We start from the raw sequence: 22,760 nt of genomic DNA on the forward strand, positions 1-22,760 counted from the left end.
CTTTTACTCAATTTAGAGGTCATTATGGATGGCAGATTTGATCACCCTGGAGAGGTATTTCTCTCTATCTACAGAACAAGTATAGTACGGGTAGCAGTAATACAAGCCTCCCACACACACTGTCCTTCAGAGGTGCCTTATTATTACTTTCTTGTAGAAACCAGTAGTTCAGTCTCTTCCTTTTCATTTGTTGGTGTCCTCACTGAGAATAAATCAAGAATGTGAATTGTGATAGTGGTCTGTAATGTGTATACTTATACAGTGAGAACTAGACTGAAATCTCCAGTTCATTTCACAAACCCTTCACCAAAAGGCCTTCAAGAACAATAACTTTTTGATTATACCAGAGTCAAAAGAATGACCTGAAAGTGAAATACTAAGCCATTTAGACATCCTCTGAGCCATCCAATATCAGGGAGGAATTTAACTATAAAATTGGCAATTTTGTAATTGAATAAAACTTTTCTTTATCATTTTGAAAATATTTTTTTTTAATGGAAATGAGCCTCCCTTCTATCTTTATTGATACATACCTTCCTTTAGTTGGTCTGTCCTTGTGTATGGTAAATTAAATCACATTATTTTAAAATATGGGTAATTTCTATTGCCTGGATCCTGCAAGTCTCTGCAAACAGGTGCACTGCTGCATCAGCATAGAGCCCTGTTGAAGTCACTGGACTGCCACAGTGGCACAGTGAATTGGAGGACTTGGGGCATCATTCTAAAACTGTCTATACAAACTGTTACCTAAAAACACTTGTTAGAAAGGTTGAATTTTCTTTTGGACTTCACTTTCCTGAGTAAGTTGCTTTTTTTTTTTTTTTTTTTTTTTCACATCTTTCATCATGGGGAGCTAGACCACAATCATCTCTTTTCATTTTTGTCACTCTTCATTTCTACCATCCCTCTCTTTTTTTTTTTTTTTTTTTTTCTCTCCAAACAGTGGAAAGAAATTTAAACTTTTCTTTAAAAAAAAAAAAAAAAAAAACTTCTAGGGTGGTGTTTTGCTTTTTTAACGCATTTGTCAAATTGCATTTAAAAATGACCCATTGACCCTTTCCTGTCAAAGATGAAGTAATTTAATATTCCAGGTATCTCTAAATATGGGTGGGTGGAGTATCTACTGTTGCCTTTTCAAATTATATCATCCCCCATAGTTCTGGGATGATACTTCAGCTGTCATACTCTTTTCTTCTTTGAATGGGCCATGTCTTCTGATTCACCTTGTTATGTCAAGACTCCTCTATTGATTAGACAGGAAGCAGCTAGAGCTGTGCATTTCTATGAACTTGATGCCTCTCACCATCTTTCTGCTGTATGTGCTTGCCACTACATGCCAGAAAAGGGATCCCATTTCCATGTCAGACAAACTTCTTAATATCTATTGGGGATTGTCCTATTTCCCCTCTCTTCAAATTTTCTTTACTACTTCAACTGTCCACTTTTCTAATAAACTGTCTTCTACCTCTTTCCCCTTCTGTCCACCATTATTCACAACCAGTAAAGTATTGTCCCTTTCTCTGAGAGCACAGGACAATAGCTTCAAGATGGCAGACTGCAAGAAGACAGAAGACTTATGAAGTAAAATACCTCATAAAAAGTATGTCTACCAAGGAATCCTCTTCTTTAGTGGATATAGGAGTCAGTATTTTCTTTAATCTACTTAAATATTTATAGTGCACTTATCTCTGAACCACCTTGTTCTCATAGTGGTTCTTCCCAATATGAAAATTTTGACTGATCATAATGGGAAATTGGGCTGCCTTCACCTTTACTACACTGGCCCCCACAAATCCCTATAAAGTGTAGTGAGGATTTGCCAGTGGCTCTTTGGATCAGCAACTGCATTAAAGAACACTAAAACTATCCTCAAGAAATCAAAAAGAATGTCTCCCTTCTCAGTCCCCATGACATACAGGAAATCTTGTATATCAAAATACTATAAAGAGTGTAAGTAGGAAAAAACCTTAATAAGTTAAACCAAACATTTCAGATTGCTTCTCACCTGAGGAATAGGATTTGATCTGAAAACTCAGAGGCACCCATGCAGGGCAGGCGTCTATCAGTACTTTGAAACTACAGTGAAGCCTATTAGTTTGTTCAGACCTCCTTAGTATTATACAGGGAAACAAAATGCTGCTTCCACTTAAGGCCAAATGAATCTAAGGATTGTTAACAAAATTACAATTGCATTATCCTTCATAACAGGAACTAGAATTGATTAAATAAGATAATCCTTATAGATTGCATCCAATACCGTCACTAGGAAATATCTGTCTCTATCTGTAAAGCAGACCAACAAGACGAGCATCTGGTAGCACTGGCCTGCACAAAGTGGTGTGACACACAATTTTGAAAAGTAAAAGCAGTCACTCGCGCCTTCCCCCTTTAGCAGTAGAGGAGAGTTAAGATAGTTCAGTATGTATCAAAGTTCCTTTCTTTCCTGAAGATACTCCAAAATCAGTAGAGACTAGGAAATCAATAGGGAGCGGTGTGGAAACAGGAGTTTCAGGGGTTGAAAGTCTCACCACGACCCTGCTTACCCTTCCTTCAGCTCCAAGCCATTACCCTGGCTACTTGGGAGAGATTGAGAATCCCTTCTTATTGGTGGAGTCTTCTCATTTCAGCATAATTTAGCAGATCTTTCTATATAGACAAATAATCCTTTGTGTGCTCATCAAGAGGGAATTCAGTTGAGCTGGAGAAATTCCTGGGAAATCACATAGTTCAGTCATAAATAGCAAAAATATTTCAAAAACTTGCCAGGATGTACACAATAATACTTGTTGCCTATCTGCACCATAACCAGTTTCAGATTATCTGTAGTGTATTCTTTTTTTATAATGCTCTTTAAACTTACTTGAATTTCAAGTTATCTAGTTGACCTTCTACAACTGCAGTCCTTGCTGGAGGATCAGCATATCCTTGTGATGTCGTCATCACCCCAGTGGCTTACAGCAGCAGGCAATGTGCCTAAAAGACATCCAAGGATTTAATGAGGTGGCAGTACTTCTGTTGTAATGGGCAGAGGAACATGTGATATCCATTGAGGTGATGCACTTAAAGAGCTTGCTAAATGACAACTAGTTAAATCAGAAGACACTTTCTTTATGCAGTTGAAGTGTCCTTGTAATCATCTGCTGAATAACATTCTCCCTTCGTCATGCCTGGAATGGCTGACAACCACAAGGCAGAAGTGTTCTAGGAGAAAAGGCGGGAGAATAGGGACATCAGATGCTCTATAATTGGACAGATCAGAGGATCTGCTGTACATCTTATCTTCCATAACACTTCCAAAGAGTCATTCTGAAGATCAAGGTGGGAGAGCCGGGGCCTATCTGGTTCTATCTGCATCAGACACATTGGTCCTTCCATCTCATCCTGCAAATGACTTGTCCTTTAACATGACTAGACCCACTTCCTCAAGGAACAGTTAACCACAGAAATCAAATGAAACTTGAATCTAGCACTGTGATTGTTGAACAGAGTAAGAAGAGAGGTGACTATTCCAAAAAAAAGTCATCAGTTCCTTACTTGCTGCCCAACTGGATCCTTTTTAAAAGATCTACATAACCAACTGATATAAATAAGTGGAGTGGACTAAATGGTAATCTATACAGTTGATCTTTCAGTTCCTTTAGCACCTTATGGGTTTACACTTTGATTCTACGATTAATCCATTCCTGTCAGGTGGAGTGGCCACTGGTAGACCACCCACATGTACCACAATTTCCCAAAGCAGCAGCGAAGATAAAATTTCCCTAAAGTTTTAGTGCCTGATCTGGAGTCCCAGTTTAGTGCAACCCTTCAAACCATTTTGCTCAGTTGCCCTGATTTTATATTATTTAATCCAGTGGAGTCCACAGTTGGGTTTGGAGCCCTATTCTGCAAGATACTGTACAGATATGTAGGAAAACATGGCCCCTCCCCCAAAGAGGAGTGTACAGTCTAATTTAAGACAAGATGCAGCAGTGGTGAGTGAAACAGAAAAGACTTGATATATTATAAAAGTTACTTTCAGAAATTAAGAATTGTATGCAAGTAATTTTCTCTCACTTGAGAACTTTCTCAGGTTTTGGAAGTGTGTGTTGATTTGTTAGCACTCAGTTCACCTAAAGGTCTGTCTCTGTATACTGTCTGGAGGCTTTTAAAGCTACATTCGTATTGTCATTCATTCAAGAGTGAAGGAAAATATCTCATTTATTTTACAAGAAATGCAAAGCTTTTGAAATTAAGCATTACTTCTGTCAACAATTATTTAATTAACTTATTTTTGTTAGAGCAACTGTGTCCATTAAAATATCAAATTGTCATGTTTTTCAGAGAGCTGGGTTTTCAGTTTTAATACCCAGAATTAAATAACACAGTTGAGATTTTTAGAATCCTGACAGATTTTAAAAGGATTTCTTTGTCTAAATCTAACTTGCTTAGTCTTTAAAAAATCCCAGTCTACAACTCCAATATAGGATATTTTCTAGCCAACATATGTAAAGGCTAAAATGACTCTCACTCTCATCAAGATATTGTAGTATACAATGCAATAAATATTTCATCATCTAATTTCATTATGAAACATGGTATTCACCAGCTCTATGCCTTTCATTATTCTCATGGAAACTATCTCTCTCCTTCCACCTCTTTCTATTTGAAACCTCCAAAATCCATGTATTCAGAATGAGTAATAACGGGGTGTGTGTGTTTTCATCCAAGGATCCAAAAGTCCTTACAGATAATTAAGCCTCACAACTCCTCTGTGATGTAGTTAAGTATCAAACCCATTTTACAGATAAGATTGGTTAAGAGATGCTTCCTAGACTTTCACAGCCATGCCATTTGCAGATCTAGGAACAGTGAATCCAGGAGTTCTGCTTCTAAGTCTTGTGCTCTAGCCAGTAAGCACTTCCTTCAGCAATGCATCGCAAAATTGAAATCAATAATTATATTCAGGGAGAGTTAGGCATCAAAAGGAATCAGTGGCTTGATCATTTAAAAACAGCTGAAGCTGCTAGAATCTTCTGAATTATATTTCTGTAGATATCAGTGACATTTAAATGCAAGCTTCCATGGTTTTAAACTTAGTTTAAAATCTTGAGTTTTGTCCATATGGATTAGAATGTGTTCATTCACTCTTTTTAAGGGTGCTTTACTGCAGTGGCAAAGCTTGTAAATTCCACGTGCAGAATATCTTAGATTCAGAGTACTTGCATGCTGAGTTACGGGTAGGTATATGATAGCCTATGCAATTTATGAGATCCAGTCTTTGGGGGGGTGAGGAGAAAGAACCATTAGAATTAACCCAGAACTGTACTCTAGTATAGGTACAGGTTGAAAAGATGTGTTTTTGTGGTGGTGTGGTTTTTCCTCTTGATAAATGTTCATGCATAAATTCTGCCCCAAACTATAGTTGACAGTGTTGATGTTGAGAAGTCAAGCATAGAAAAATCAGTACATTCCAAATGCCAAGGTTGTTTTGTTCTCATTGGTAACACTGCATGTTATGTAGTACTTTGTAGTCTTTTCCCTATTAAACTGTAAAGCTTTATATATGTTAACAGATGCTATAAAAACTTGTGGTGTGACAGGTAAAGTTGCTACCATGTTAAACTTTTAGATTTTCATGGCCCTAAACATTGCATTAATCTTGGATGGTTTTTTAATTTAATATTATGTATAAGTGTTTTGGGGCTTCCACACATCTACTTATACTTGCTCTTCTTCCTCAATTTTTAATTCTGTATATGTTTATTTTTCATGTTATTCATTACTGATTTACTAAGAGCTCAGTGTTCTGGCACTACTAGGGGACTGTCGGTGTTCCCAAACTGATTTCCTTCCATGCACTCCAACATTCTTTCTTCTCCCTTGCACAAGAACAGTCTTTTCTGTCACACCTGCACACACTATGAGTTAAGGCACACTCTCTTGATAATGTTTTAGTTTGTACAGGGACTCTTATGTAGCTTGAACTCTAGAAACAGTCTAATGGATAATATAAACTCTACATGGTCCCTGATGGAGTTTAGAAATAGCTGAACTTGGAATCATGGCAAACATTTTCCCTGCCACACCTCACACAACACTTGTCTCCTAACCACACAAACAGCAACCCAGCAATCACACCAGCACACAACCTGCATCAGTGTACTCACTCCCGAGGCACTTTTAAGCTCACCTTAAATCTAGAACCTTAAATCAGGTACACCTTAAATCAGGGGTGGGCAAACTACAGACCGTGGGCCGGATCTGGCCCCTCAGAAGCGACCCTCGGGCGGGGGGGCGGAAGGCTCCATGTGCGTTGCCCTTGCCTCCGGGCACCACCCCCCGCAGCTCCCATTGGCCGGGAATGGGAAACCCTGGCCAATGGGAGCTTCGGGGGAGGTACCTGGAGGCGTGGCAAGGGCTGAGCATGCACAGCCCTCTGCCCCAGGGGCCACAGCGCTTCCTGGAGTGGCACGGGGCCGGGGCCAGGGCAGGCATGCCCTGAGCCCCCTCATACACCCCGCACTCCTCCTTCTCCCCAGCTCCCTGCTGCACTGTGCACTCCTGCCACACCCCACACCCCTCCTGCAGTCCGCACCCCTGCCCTCAGCTCCCTCCTGCACTCCACACCCCTCCTGCACCCCAACCCCCTTCCCTGAGCCCCCTCATATACCCCGCACCCCTCCTCTGCCCCAATCCCTTGCCTTGAGCCCCTTCCTGCACACCGCACCCCCTCCTGCACCCCAACCCCCTGCCCCGGCCCTGCATACAATTTCCCCCCAGATCTGGCTCTCGGCCCAAAAAGTTTGCCCACCTCTGCCTTAAATCTAGAACATTGTAAGCACTACCATAAACAAATAAGAGTATTGAATTACAGTGTGTTGGAGTCCACATGCTTTACCACCATAGACTTAATCAACATTTCTTTAAACTGTGGAGAGGGACACGAAGGACTAATTGCTGTGGACAGTTCATGGTTATGACACCCAAACAACCATAACTCTGTCCTATAGGGATACAATGAACAGGGGGAAATGTAATGCCTTCAGAAATCATTCCAACCTAATCTGGGACCACAAATGATGAAGTGCCTTAATCATATGATTATTGCATGGTATTACTTTGGAGTAGCACAAAGAAACCAGAGCATACTGTCCAGTTAAGCTTTTTTTTTTTTTTTTTTTTTTTTTTTTTTTTTTTTTTTTTTTTGGCAGTTCCTTTGCATTGCCAGAGGAGCATGAAGAAGCTGGAGTGTATATTTGAATTTCCCTATCAGTCCTCAAATTTTTCCTCCCTTTTGCACTCCACCTCCTTCACATACACACCTTTCGGTAGGGTCAGATGGGTAGCTTTTGAAAATAATCATTTAGGATTAATGGCCATTTTTGCTATTAATTTTCATAGCCAAAAGTTCCTCTCAATAGAGGCTGGTACATTAAAATGGCCTCCTTCAGAGAAATTCATGGAGAATTGCTCTTTTTCCAAATGGTCGCCATCTTCTGTTGTTCCCAAGGGAACTGAGGCCATAGCAGCTTTCAGTTAATGTGCCTTTTTTTTTTTCAAAATGGCCACTACCTCCCATCGTTTCCATTGTGAGTGAAGCCAGCAGTCATTTATAATAGCTGCCTGTGGCCTAAGAACATGGGAGATGATAGCCAATTTGAAAGAGTGCAGTTCTCAGTGGACTTTTTTGTAGCAGAACATTTGTCAGCCCTGATGAAGATGAGGGGCAGGTGTGGGGTGCAGCTGAGGTGACGAGACTGTTAGGGGGAACAGAAGCTGCGTGGGTTGGAGCAAACAGCCAATCAGCACAGGGCAGAGAAAGTCCAGTCAAAACTGTAGACAGTTGTCTGACTGTTTAAAGGACCAAAGGTTCCTGGTTTGGCTGCTCCTGTTGCTACTGGATGGCTCTTCCTTGCAGTTATCTCCCAAGCCCACAAAGGGGGAGGGAGGCACAGCCCAAGTCCTAGTGTCCCCAGAGTGGGGGGTGATCTCCCCTGCACGGTTTTGGGTCTAAAGAGTTGCTGGCGGGGAAGGGGTGGCCATGGCTGTGCCCCCTTTTACCTTCTCCCTTCCCAGTGCAGCAGTCCCTGCTTTGGATGCTTCTGCACCTACCAGCTGGAGTTGCTACAATTCAGCCATTCCTCTTTGGTTACATAGCCAAAATTCTTATCCAAGTATTCGTCATTCACATCTTTACTACAACAGCCTCTTCATTTTTGGCCTTTACTACTGCAGCCTTAGTCCCTTCTAGACTTTTCAGATTGTTACTGCTAAAATCATCTTGGCTCATTGTTCTGATTATGTGGATGCTCTTTTTGAGTGCCTCCACTGGCTTCCTCTTCAGCTCTACATCAAAGGCAAACTTCTTGTCATTATCTTTTCATTACTTAGTCAAAGCCTCTGCTACCTGATCTAGTACCGTACCATAACATTGATCCCCACCTTTGCTTCACCAGTATTTCCAACCTTTACTGCCCATCAGTCAACTTCTCCCATAAACACACTCCATGCTTTCCCCCCATGCTGCTCCTAAGCATAGGAAAAACTCCCTTATAAAATCCAAACAAACACTACCCTATCCTCCTTCAAATCCCTCCTTAAGACTCACCTCTGTCATAATGCCTACAAAACCCAGCCTGGTGATCATGGCTAGACAGGTGACAAGCTGTGACTACTCTTCTTTTCCTTTTCTTCTCCATTCCATCTTACCTGTACACCCTGTTAAAAAAATACAGTACATGTAACTAAGAAAGCTGTGTTAATTCTTCACCAGTTTCATTTGCTTGTATATTGTATCCTCATCTTTTGTCTGTTTGTATCTATAGGCTGTAAGCCCTTCAGCACAGGGATCATCTTTTCTTTGACTGTACAGCACACTGTAATCCCAGTCCTAATCCCAATTGGGACCTTTGCGTGCTAGTATAATAATAAGTATTTAATAATAAAACTTAGGCTCCTTTGAAAATCCCAAACTAAATAGGTGGTGAAAGAAGGAAGGCATAAGGGGATTAATGAATGGAGATGGGATATGGAAGGAAGAGTGCAGAGAAGATATTAAGAGAGTGTGACATATGGAGAGGACAGGCAGAATGACACCGAAATGAAGAGATGGGTGATGGGGTTTGGAGGAAGCAGCCAGTCAGACGAGACCATAGAGTCTTTGGTTGGAAGAAATGAGCTCACTAATGTAATGGACCCAGCTAGATTTAGGTATTTAAAGGGGGGGAAAAGGATATTTTGTAAACTGGAATATCCAAGCATATTCTCTCATCACAGAAAAAAATTAACATCTATGCTGGAGTATTTTTTTATCAAAAATACTACTTCATAAAGGAAATTTGAAGAGGAATTAGAAGTGGGTATACTAGAAATAGATATGGGGTGACTACAAATCAGAAACTTTGACTCTTTTCTGCATCAGAGGCAGCTGCATTATTAATATTTTTCACATACACCCTTAGTGCTAGGTAGCTCACAGTACAAATAAGAAATGGTCCCTTTCCTAGAAAACTTAAAATATTTTAAGAGGGTTGAGTATGCCCCAGTGAGGGAAATTCACAAACTATTTTCCAAGATCTGGAACTGTGGCGTGTATTAGCCATCAAATATTTTTGACGCATCAAATATTTTTGTGGGGAACAGTAAATGTGGCATTGGGCTTTTACAGCTTTATTCTAGAATATCTGGATGTGAAGCTTATTTTCTCTGTGGCAAATTTTGTAAATTCCAAAACATGAACCGTGGTATAAAGTTTGGAAGAAGGGCATAAATTGCATTAAGCTTGATTTTGGATATATCTTAACAGTTTGAACAATAATTTACTAAAATGTTACAATTGGCTAAGAACTGTTAGGTAATTTTGTGCAGCCTTCTTGAATATATTCAAGTTCTTTGTCCAGATTTAAATAGCTTGAGTGATATAGCTCCCACTATTACCTTTGGGTAATAAGATATATTTCCCACTGGTACTACACCTCAACTTTCCTGTGTTGAGATTAATCCCATTACGACGACTGTCGGAAACTAATTCTCTCCTTTTTTAATATTTGAATATTCAGGTATTTGTAAAATTCAGTATATTCTTCTTAATCATAAATTAGTGAAGAAAGAGGCTCATTGTTCTACTACCACTGCATTCTGTTCTTTTGGGATCTATATAAATATAAATATATTATAATATTTCAGAATATGCAGTCATATTGTGGCCTGTTCTCCACGCTGGTGTAAGGGAGTAAAAGGGGCATAAGACACCCATGTGCAGGAGAACCATACCTAGGCTGCTTGTTCAGAGCCACTACCTCCCACCATCATGCTTGACTTTGCCCCCCAATATACCTGGATGTGTAGTTATGCCAGTGTGTCTTGGAGTATATGCTATGACAGGTATAGATCAGTTGCACTTTATTTCCCTTCCCGAAGGCAACAGGGAGACTGGGATGGAGATTGACTATTCGAGCTGTAATTTCCTTCCTGCACTGATCCAGGGGCAGCACAGCATAATCACAAACTGACAATCTATGAAAAGTGAATACAGTACTTGCAAATATATAGGATGAAACGATCTTGGGAAAGTTACCAGTACAGACACAAATATTAGGAACAACAAATCATGTTATAGTAAGAAAAGCATAATGCTTACATATCAAATTAAATTTTTTAATTTTTATTGACCATACTGTTCCTCTAATCTTTGTTAATCCTTCTTTATTTTGATATCCATTACTGTAAAAAGTTTGTTTCTAAGCATACACGTATGTTTTTTTCCTAGTTTGGTTTTTTTTTAATTAGTGTTTATTTTATCTGTGTACCCAAGGTCTGGCATCTCTGTTATAGCCTGGAAAAATAGTTTTCAAATAAGAAATAATAAGCTTTATCATGGGGGCTTCCATTCACTGATCTCAAGTTTATGCTAATGTTTGATTGGGAAGGTGAATGTAATCATTTCTAGTTTTTTTTTCTGTCTTGAAGAATGGGATTGTTATTTCAAGTGTTCAAAGTATATGTAAACTCAATCATTCTTACTCACTACAACAACTACCCTTAAAACTTAGGTTGGGAGATACTTATACTTAACCTTTTTGTATGCTTTAGTAACTAGAACACCAGAGACACAGGCAACAAATCTTTTATGAAATACATGGGTTGGAACCACAGTTCCTCGGATGCACTTGCCTCTTGAGCTTCTGCGAAAAAGCTTTTCTAAAACATGCTATTTTCTGCTGCATATGCAAATTAAATCTCTAAAGACTATTATTACAATAACTATTTGATTTAATTTTACTGAAGGAACGAGCTAAGAGTTAAGGTTAAAAATTGAATTTTACTACAAGACAGTAGTAGAGTTAAGGCTAAAATTCCATGCTAACGTTTCCATGTTACTTACATTTCACAAGTCTAGAGCTTTGTTATGATACTTTTTTAAATTATGGCACACTTAGTGTGTATGGAAATATTTCCTTGGTTTTGTGGATTTATGTTAGATAGTTCAGGCTACTTTGACTCAGTGGAGCAAATTCATCCTTGATGCAACTTCAGTGAAGTTAAGCATGGAGTTATACCATGAATGCGTCTGGCCCAGTGTTTTTAAAGGCATAATTCTTGCCCTTCACAATTTTGACAGCGTTATTAATAAAGGACTTTTCTTATAGAAGTGTGAGAGTTGACATGCCAAACTCCTCTTCTGTTTTTATAAATAAAGACTATATATGGATACAATTTTCAATCCATAATTAATTGTTTATTAGAAACTTCTGTAATCCTAGTCATGTCATTCTGTAATACTGATCAGTTACGTTCATACTATGCATGTTAGGTTATACAAAATAAACACCATTACTGAATTGAGTTATAATTTTTTTTTTTGCGTAGATAAAAGGGAAAATAATTCCAATAAAAGCACTAAAACTGCCTTTAAAAATGTAACTTATTTTATTTTTGTAATTGGGATTTTCAAAGGTGAATTTCCCACATATTCTTTTTAGTTTCATTTAAGAACAGTTTGATTATTGCTACACAAAAATGCCATATTACAATTCTAAATCATGCATGCATGTAAATTTATAGATTATAAAAAGATCTCAAATTGAAACATAATTAAGATAGTCATTATTATATCATTCTTTGTTATAATAAACTATAAGCCCTGCTGTCTGTCCCACAAATACTTGGTTATCAGTTTTTCATAATACATATTTAAAACATAAAACACTTCATTTTTACTCTCTAAAAAATTAATGTAAACCTTTAGAAAAAAAATGTTTCAAAATTAAATAACATTCTCATATAAAACATGTTTAGGATAATGTATTTTAGCAATGAAATACAATATATTTAGCAGAGTAGATACACATCATTTGAAATGCTTGTTTTGCTTGTTTTTATCTTTGCTAATCTTTTCCATTGAATCTATGCTGCTTCTGTGCCACTGTTTTCCACTATAGAAACTCCATCCCGCTGCCTTGCTTCTCGTGAGCGCATTTACAAAAGTAGTGATGTAGCTGGGCCTGCCTCTGCTATTTCATCTCTCTCTCACAAACTAAAGGGTGGGTATGCATGCAAACACAGACAGGTTATTCAAATTTTACATTGGAAAAATGGTTTTTCTTCTTCCGTTCATTTTCATTCCATTCACTTGATAAAACAAAATTAATGTTAAAGTTTGATATGCGTGAGTGTTCATATAATATAACAACTCAGTGTTGCTTATTTAACTGTAATGGTTTCATGACTTGTATGTTGAAGATGGAATGTTAGTTTACAACCAGTTAAGATACTATAAACCAGACTACTGTCATACATGTGTGAATATTTAGACAACAAACTAGTGAAATTTGGGAGAACGGGTAGAGATTCATTTTCATGTTACTTAGTCTATAAATAAACTAATGAAAAATTAATATTTAATACAGTATTAAATAGTCAATTTTTGTGCTGGTTGAGTTCAAAATGCTGAGACATTATTTATGGGGCTGATTGTATTATGCTGTATATCACAAGTGTTACAATCATTGAAATCAATGGGATTAATCACATGAGCAAGGAAATTGCTGTATAAGGCCAAGGAAAGAGGCGGTATTCTAGATTTATTTATTCATGATTACTCAGTAGCTTGCCAGCACTGTTTATAAATGCCATCCTGCAGAATAGACTAACTGCATCCATTCATAGAAAACAATATGGACACAAATTACTTTCTTCTTGTGAGCTACACTATTCAGCCTTGTACACGTGTATTTTACATACATTTATAAAAAGCAATTACATAGTTCTATCAGATAATGGATTGGTAATGAATTGGTGTAAATACAACCAATTATTGTGTCTGCACCAAAACAAAAAAGATGAATTAGTAGACAAGAGTTGTCACATGTATTTATTCTCAACTCACCTTAATAATATGGCAACCTCCAACTTGAGCCTGACTTTTTTGCAACATGTGAGGAACATGCCTCTTATCCTAATTTATTTGTGTAGTTTCAATTACTTTCTATATGTACTTTTTGTCTTTTAAGCATGGAAGAAAAATAAACAAGTAGCCAAGAGACCATCCAGCAAGTTCCATAGTTGTAGTCAGTCTAACATATGTAAAGCTAATAAATAATAATTCTGTTGTGACTTTGGTAAGCTTAGCTATGGTAAACTTAACTAATAATGCTTTGTATTCTAGCTTCCAAGTAAACAAATTACTTTCCCTTATTGGTGGTCAGTGGAGGTTGTGAACTCAAATTCTCCATTTGGTATAGTAGTGCTTTTGATCTCTAGGTAATTTCACAAGTAGTGCATTTTCTAGTAAATATTTTCTTGTACATGTTTTAAATGCATACTCATGTATATATTTTTGCACCCTTTGCAAAGTAGTTTTAAGTAATCGGTGGTTGCATTATAATTGTTTTAAAAAAATCCTTTTTTCCAGCTCTGTTGGCACTTTGGGATGTTAACAGAAGCACCTGGTTGAATTCTATCTTTGTGTTCAATTCTGTGTCTTTTAATTTGTATTGTAATGGGTATCAGTTACAAAATGTAGTAATAATTTCACTATAAAATGTACCATACAGGTGACAGAGTGAATTTCTCAGCAGCTGCTAGACCAGTTTCTCCAGCAGGAAAATCAGACATATCAAAACACAGGGCTGAGAGCAAGTCACCCAAACCTGATGGACGTGTGATCAGAACTGTTGCTGACCAGAAAAAACCAAGGAACACAGAAGGCTTATCTGCCAGTGAGTCTCTTATGTTGAAATCAGATGCTGCAAAGTTGAGGTCAGATTCTCATAGCAGATCATTATCTCCAAACCATAACACTTTGCAGACACTAAAATCTGATGGGAGGACAACTTCTGGTCTAAGAGCTGAATCTCCGGGACCAGGAACACGGTCTTCCTCACCAAAGCCAAAGCCACTCACAGCAGGAAGATCCAGCACTTCTGGTGCTAGTTCACCACGATCATCATCTCCGCATGATAAGACTCTACCTCAAAAAGCCTCAATCCCTGTAAAAACAAAGCTTGATCCTCCTCGGGAACGATCCAAATCAGATTCTTACACACTAGATCCAGACACACTTCGCAAAAAGAAAGTACCGCTAACAGAGCCATTAAGGGGACGGTCCACTTCACCCAAACCAAAAATTCTATCAAAAGATGCAAAACCTGTGACTGAAACTGAAAATAGAGCTCCTTCCCCTCACGTTGTACAAGAAAACCTTCACAGTGAAGTTGTTGAAGTTTGCACTTCAAGTACTTTAAAGACTAATAGCATTACAGATAGCACATGTGACGATAACACAGAATTCAAAATTGTGGATGATAGTTCTAATAAAATTCATTTTAGCATAGGAAAAGCACCACTGAAAGATGAGCAAGATATGAGAGCTTCTCCAAAAGTGAGCCGTAAGTGTGCCAGTAGGCACACAAGACCCAAAAAGGAAAAATCTGGCTTACTTTTCAAAGGAGATGGATCCAAATCTGTAGAGCCAGCCAAGCAAGCAATGTCACCATCTGTTGCAGAATGTGCCAGAGCTGTCTTTGCTTCTTTCCTGTGGCATGAAGGAATAGTCCATGATGCTATGGCTTGTTCATCTTTTTTGAAGTTTAATCCAGAGCTTACCAAAGAGCATGCACCAATAAGAAACAGTCTTAATCATCAACCTACAGAGGAAAAAGAAATCAAGTTGAAAAATAGACACTCATTGGAAATATCATCTGCTCTTAATATGTTTAACATTGCACCTCATGGTCCAGACATATCTAAAATGGGCAGCATCAACAAAAACAAGGTCCTGTCTATGCTTAAAGAACCACCTCTGCATGAGAAATGCGAGGATGGAAAAACTGAAATTACCTCTTTTGAAACAACCAGTCATTATACTATGAAATCTAAATCTCCTCTTCCCTTAACACTGCAGCATTTGGTAGCTTTCTGGGAAGATATTTCTTTAGCAACTATCAAAGCAGCGTCCCAGAATATGATTTTCCCAAGCCCTGGTTCCTGTGCAGTATTAAAGAAGAAAGAAAGCGACAAAGATAACAAGAAAACCAAAAAGGAAAAAAAGAAAAAAGAAAAGGCTGAGGCTAGGCCAAGGGGAAATCTTTTTGGTGAGATGGCCCAACTTGCAGTGGGAGGACCTGAGAAAGATACCATCTGTGAGCTATGTGGAGAATCCCATCCATATCCAGTGACTTACCACATGAGACAAGCTCATCCGGGTAAGGCTATTTTTTTTCCATAACCCAGTCCTCACTCAAAGTTTATTTTTACATAGTTTGTATTTTGACAGTCATTATTGTTATGAAAATAAATTAGGCCTCCTTACCCATATTGGGAATTGTGTTCATTAAAACAATAAAGAAATGGAAGACCTTGATTCAGCAAGGGATTAAGCATGTGAGTAGTTTTAAGCACTCATGTTTAAAGTTACAGGCCTATTTAAGTGCCTTGCTGAATCAGGACCTAAAAGCAGTTAAAAAACTGAATTTACAGTACCTATTTGGCAACGCAATTTTAATCTAAAATCTTAGTTTCTGACTCTGTGGGGAAAATAAGAGGAGATCAAAATTAAAAAATAAAAGCCTAACTTTAGTAGGAGCTCTAGGTTGCCAAACATTTCCATTATAACCCCATATTTTCAGTCATTGATAACTTTCTGAAACTTTAGACTAAAATTTTCCAGACCTGTTCTCTGGACAAGAGTGAAGATTTTTGACAACTTTGAGCAAAAACTGTTCAGCCTCTTGCAAATGGGAGAAGAGTGGGGGAGAAATGTTTACTTTTGCCACTATTTTTGTTGTTGTTTGTCAAGCAGCACTTGTTCTAATATGGGGTTGGGGGAAGGGGCCGGGTAGAAAGTTGAAATTTGACAGAGAAATAGTCCTCTGTGTGAAGTATCCTGGAGTGCTCCGATGAAACTTTTCATTGGAACAGGTTACAGGGGTTTGAAAACTGCACATTGTGCATTCATAATACTTCTTGTCTAATTTTTAGCACTTTTTAAATAATTTTCTAAGTGAAGGAAGGCTATATCATACATGCATGCCTGGCTTACTTTACTTCATAGTAAACATGCTTCTATCCTAAGACGTGTATGAAGGAGACAGGGCTCCATAGAAGTCCTGTTTCATTCACTAAGATCACCAAGGGAATCCTGAAGCATTCAGTGCATGTTATCACCTACACATCTTTACATGTGCATGCTATTTCAGACTAGGACTCTACAAAAAGCAGCGTGGGCATTTAAAAAAAAAATTAGTTTCTGATAGAACACCCTTTAAATAATACATTCTGAACTTTAAAAGAAATCCTCTTCTTGAAAATAAACATTTTTGCTTCATTGTTGATGTTTTTATAAGGGCCTTCTCACCAAGGGAGAAACTGGCCATACACAAAGAAACATCAACTACACAAAGTCGTCAAACTGAAAATACTGGTTTGCTAACTTACTTCAGTTACAGTAATCTTAGGTTCTCTAGTCGCTATAGTATGTACATAATTTTCGCACAGAAAAGTAATTTTTTTAAAGTTGAAAATGTCCCTTTATTTTCTGAAATTTCCTAACTTTTAAGAGCTTAATTTTTCAACCTTAAAGTTTTATTACATCTAGGGTTGGATTTTTATTTTTTAGAATTCCTTAGATTTTTATTTTAAAGCAGGGGTCGGCAACCTTCGGCACGCGGCCCGTCAGGGTAATCCACTGGTGGGCCGTGAGACATTTTGTTTATGTTAATCGTCCGCAGGCATGGCCCCCCGCAGCTCCCAGTGGCCGTGGTTCGCCGTTCCCAGCCAATGGGAGCTGCGGGAAGCAAAAATATAGAATCCAGTTGAAATTTGTGCTCCCTCTTTTAGCTGTGGAGCAATTAGCATACATTCCAGGCATTTGACTGATACCCTTTGAACACAAAAAGAAACAAAGCTACTTAGTTTCCACCTTCATCAAAAATAAGCTTAAAAATGTATTTGGCAAATGAAGAGGGATAAAATTATCGGCAGGGTGGTAGCACCACCTATCATGAAGGTTGCACGACATTTCCCATTTTCAGATTTATGAGCCTTTTGGATCAGGGACTGTCTTCCAGTGTGTCTGCACAGTCTCTTGACTCTGGGGCACTACTGTGATATTAATAAGTAATGAATGTAATTCTCAAGCTTTTAAAAAGCTGTTCTGATCAACAGATTTTAAAAAGCAAAAACTTTCCAAGTATTGGACACCACCATTTGCTTTCAGAATATAGCTTTCAAGGAATTTAGAGAGAATAAAACCAGGCTAAGGGAAAGAAAATGAGTCTCCTCCTTCCTATTTTACAGATAGGAAAAGAAGCATTAATTGTTATTCCTAAAAGTAAAGTTATTGTTTATGGATCTTGTCTTCATTATTTCAAGGTTGTGGCCGGTATGCAGGTGGTCAAGGTTATAATAGCATTGGACACTTCTGCGGAGGATGGGCTGGTAATTGTGGTGATGGTGGTATAGGAGGAAGCACTTGGTATCTGGTTTGTGATCGATGCAGAGAAAAATACCTCCGTGAAAAGCAAGCAGCAGCAAGAGAGAAGGTATATTTATTTGTTTCTCCAGTGTTAGTATTAATAGTTCAGGTTATCTTGGTAATTTTAGAATTTCAAGATATTTCAATGTCATGAAATGTTCATTTATATTAAAAGTAGTTTTAATATACTGTGATAAAAAAAATTTGAACACTTCTGGTTTTGTACTTAAGATCCAATTTATTCCTTTTGGGGGAAGGGGGAGAAGTCATAACTGATTAGTTGTTGTTAATCCAAATTATTTTACAGTGTATTTACTTATTTTCAGATTCAAATTTGTAAATTAGTTTTTAGTTTTATGCTAACATATTTTAATATAGAAGCTAATATCTTGCAAGCAATGTAGGTAAATCTCTTTGAATAAGTCATTATTTGGCAAATAACATGCTGTCATTGCACAGTTGGGTCAATGCTAATTTAAGCAGATGGAATCACTTAAAACAATTATTCAAGGAGGAGACTAAGGTAAATTCTTATGCTCATTGGATCTCTAGGATATGTCCCTGCATATGCCAGTGTTGCAGTCTCACTGGAAATAACTGTGATTTGCTATCCTGGACCAAACTGTACTGTATAGCCTATATCTGGACAACTGGCTGCTCTGAGCTGGTTCAGAAGCTTCAGCCAGTTCATCAGTGGAAGACAGTAGGGCTTATTTGGGAAGGCAGGGGTTGGTGATAAACAAGAAGAGCTCCTTCAGTCCCACATGAAACCTTATGTATCTGAAGAATTCACGATACTAAATGGGCATTTATTGTGTAGGACTCTATGAATAAGCTGCAGATCCAAGTCAAAACTTTTAATTCACTACTCAAAGAGCACAGTATAGAACTGTCAGCAGGTGCTAGGGTCAATGGCTGTGAGCGTAAGTGTATGCCCTGAATATGCACTCTCTTTAGTGTGTCTTCCTGTTGGAAGTGGAGTAAAGAGATAACCTCAAAGATCCTGCAAATATCTTCAAGACTCATGAAGTTAATAGCTAACTGAGGACAATTTCAATAAACCATCCACTGGGGTGGAAATTTTTTCCCCAACATTGCTGCAATGTTCATCACTGGTTCAAAGGAAGTCTTCCATAAACAAGTTAGAGTCCAAGGTTGTGAGGATCACTGTGTTACACTTCCAGGGAAAGCTAATATATTCATCCATAAAAATTCAGTTGGACATTGCCACGATCTGTAATATACATCTGTCACCAGAGAGGCACAAGAAGTCAAGATATGTTCAGGGAAACAGACCTGTTGATGGCTTAAGCCAAAAAGAACCCTACCAGTCAGTTGGCCATCAGAGTCTGAGGATGAGAACTGGCACACCTGACTGGATGAGTAGAATGCAGCTGAATCAGGAGAATGAAATCTCATTATACCCAGGAAAAAAATACTTCAGATTCAAGAAAGCAGAAGCAAGCAGAACAAATTACCTTGAATGTCAATAGACCTCAGCCAAATGTACGTTCCCCTCCTACCCCAGCCCATGATCAGCATAGATCATGTAGAAGGTTTGCCAAATCAAGAGGAGCTTTTTTTCTTATAACTCCAGGCTGACTGAGAAGACCATGGTACCCTGGAACTGGTGAACATGTCCATGTCCATCCCCATTCAGGCTCCTGTTTAGTCTGAACCTGTGTATGCAAGGTCCTTAATTCATGTGGACACCCAGTACAGTTGGTAGTCATGACTTTGCTATTGAGTGTACAAGACCAAAGACGACTGGCTTATCTGATGCTTTGGAAGATCGCATGCATATCATCTTTCATAGATTCATAGATTCTAGGACTGGAAGGGACCTCGAGAGGTCATCGAGTCCAGTCCCCTGCCCGCAGGGCAGGACCAAATACTGTCTAGACCATCCCTGACAGACATTTATCTAACCTACTCTTAAATATCTCCAGAGATGGAGATTCCACAACCTCCCTAGGCAATTTATTCCAGTGTTTAACCACCCTGACAGTTAGGAACTTTTTCCTAATGTCCAACCTAGACCTCCCTTGCTGCAGTTTAAGCCCATTGCTTCTTGTTCTATCCTCAGAGGCTAAGGTGAACAAGTTTTCTCCCTCCTCCTTATGACACCCTTTTAGATACCTGAAAACTGCTATCATGTCCCCTCTCAGTCTTCTCTTTTCCAAACTAAACAAACCCAATTCTTTCAGCCTTCCTTCATAGGTCATGTTCTCAAGACCTTTAATCATTCTTGTTGCTCTTCTCTGGACCCTTTCCAATTTCTCCACATCTTTCTTGAAATGCGGTGCCCAGAACTGGACACAATACTCCAGCTGAGGCCTAACCAGAGCAGAGTAGAGCGGAAGAATGACTTCTCGTGTCTTGCTCACAACACACCTGTTAATACATCCCAGAATCATGTTTGCTTTTTTTGCAACAGCATCACACTGTTGACTCATATTTAGCTTGTGGTCCACTATAACCCCTAGATCCCTTTCTGCCGTACTCCTTCCTAGACAGTCTCTTCCCATTCTGTATGTGTGAAACTGATTTTTTCTTCCTAAGTGGAGCACTTTGCATTTGTCTTTGTTAAACTTCATCCTGTTTAACTCAGACCATTTCTCCAATTTGTCCAGATCATTTTGAATTATGACCCTGTCCTCCAAAGCAGTTGCAATCCCTCCCAGTTTGGTATCATCCGCAAACTTAATAAGCGTACTTTCTATGCCAATATCTAAGTCGTTAATGAAGATATTGAACAGAGCCGGTCCCAAAACAGACCCCTGCGGAACCCCACTCGTTATGCCTTTCCAGCAGGATTGGGAACCATTAATAACAACTCTCTGAGTACGGTTATCCAGCCAGTTATGCACCCACCTTATAGTAGCCCCATCTAAATTGTATTTGCCTAGTTTGTCGATAAGAATATCATGCAAGACCGTATCAAATGCCTTACTAAAGTCTAGGTATACCACATCGACAGCTTCTCCCTTATCCACAAGACTCGTTATCCTATCGAAGAAAGCTATCAGATTGGTTTGACATGATTTGTTCTTTACAAATCCATGCTGGCTGTTCCCTATCACCTTACCACCTTCCAAGTGTTTGCAGATGATTTCCTTAATTACTTGCTCCATTATCTTCCCTGGCACAGAAGTTAAACTAACTGGTCTGTAGTTTCCTGGGTTGTTTTTATTTCCCTTTTTATAGATGGGCACTATATTTGTCCTTTTCCAGTCTTCTGGAATCTCTCCCGTCTCCCATGATTTTCCAAAGATAATAGCTAGAGGCTCAGATACCTCCTCTATTAGCTCCTTGAGTATTCTAGGATGCATTTCATCAGGCCCTGGTGACTTGCAGGCATCTAACTTTTCTAAGTGATTTTTAACTTGTTCTTTTTTTATTTTATCTGCTAAACCTACCCCCTTCCCATTAGCATTCACTATGTTAGGCATTCCTTCAGACTTCTCGGTGAAGACCGAAACAAAGAAGTCATTAAGCATCTCTGCCATTTCCAAGTTTCCTGTTACTGTTTCTCCCTCTTCACTAAGCAGTGGGCCTACCCTGTCTTTGGTCTTCCTCTTGCTTCTAATGTATTGATAAAAAGTCTTCTTGTTCCCCTTTATTCCCGTAGCTAGTTTGAGCTCATTTTGTGCCTTTGCCTTTCTAATCTTGCCCCTGCATTCCTGTGTTGTTTGCCTATATTCATCCTTTGTAATCTGTCCTAGTTTCCATTTTTTGTATGACTCCTTTTTATTTTTTAGATCATGCAAGATCTCGTGGTTAAGCCAAGGTGGTCTTTTGCCACATTTTCTATCTTTCCTAACCAGCGGAATAGCTTGCTTTTGGGCCCTTAATAGTGTCCCTTTTTTCTCTGTTATAGAAGATCTAAGAGAGGGGGGAAATTATCTTTATCTGTTAATTTTCCTTCATTAAAGCCTTTTTATACCAGTCCCATCCACCACCTTGTAAGATTTGAGTGCCTAACTCATTAAGAACTTTGATAGAGTCACTGACAAACTGAAATTGTTTAACATTTTTTAATGGTTATTTATGAATTGGTTAAGTTGTTACTTGGTACTGCTTCTGAAATATTCAACTGAAAGCTGAGATAGCTAGACCCTTATAAGGGAAGATATGGCATTACCTAAATTCTTGTTCTCCATCTGGTGTTTGGGAGGGACTATAATCCAAGTATATGGCCTGATATAGAAAATCTTGAAGAAAGAATATTAATAGGTAAGGAAACTTTTTCCCTAGCCTTGTCTGATGTATCATTTTTGTTTCCTTTGTAATCCTCCTCTGTGTTTTGTCATTTGTGCTATGTGAATAAAATTGCAAACAAAAAATTACATTAAAAGAATGTTAAGGTTTCAAAGTCAAGCACTCACAAGTTAGGAAATGCCAGAATTAAGTTTACTGATGTGAGTGGTTTGGAATTGAGGCACAGAGATTTTATAATCAAAAGTTATCACTAATTTGGGATGCCCAGTTTGGTATGCATAAAGTCTAATTTTTCAGACTACTTCAAATTATATAGTCTTAATATCTTCAAAGCATAGCTCACATTGACTTCAGTTGCAGCTGAGAGTGCACTCTGCAAATCAGACCACAGGCCTCACATTGGGAACCCAGAAAATGAGCATGCTAAGTGGCCACCTGTGAAAAGTTTGGTTTAAGTGACTTGCCTAGCATCACACAGGAACTCTGTTACAGAGGCAGGGATAGAATTCAGTTCTCCAGGGCATTTAACTGCCTTAACCATGAGACCTTTTTTCTTCCTGCATCCCCTGCTTTATTCATTACA

At 38.5% G+C, this 22,760-nt stretch overlaps 1 protein-coding gene across 1 annotated transcript in view; it reads left to right on the forward strand.

Annotated features, from left to right (window-relative positions):
* The window catches only part of MYCBP2 (MYC binding protein 2), a 419,800-nt gene that overhangs the window by 336,884 nt on the left and 60,156 nt on the right, over positions 1-22,760 (forward strand). The window contains exons 58-60 of the mRNA XM_065413662.1: positions 12,423-12,524; positions 14,037-15,686; positions 17,854-18,023. Of these exons, the coding sequence (XP_065269734.1) occupies positions 12,423-12,524; positions 14,037-15,686; positions 17,854-18,023 (1,922 nt within the window). The remainder of the gene's footprint in view (positions 1-12,422; positions 12,525-14,036; positions 15,687-17,853; positions 18,024-22,760) is intronic.

This window comes from Emys orbicularis, chromosome 1 (assembly GCF_028017835.1).
Source record: "Emys orbicularis isolate rEmyOrb1 chromosome 1, rEmyOrb1.hap1, whole genome shotgun sequence".
Lineage (NCBI taxonomy): Eukaryota > Metazoa > Chordata > Testudines > Emydidae > Emys > Emys orbicularis.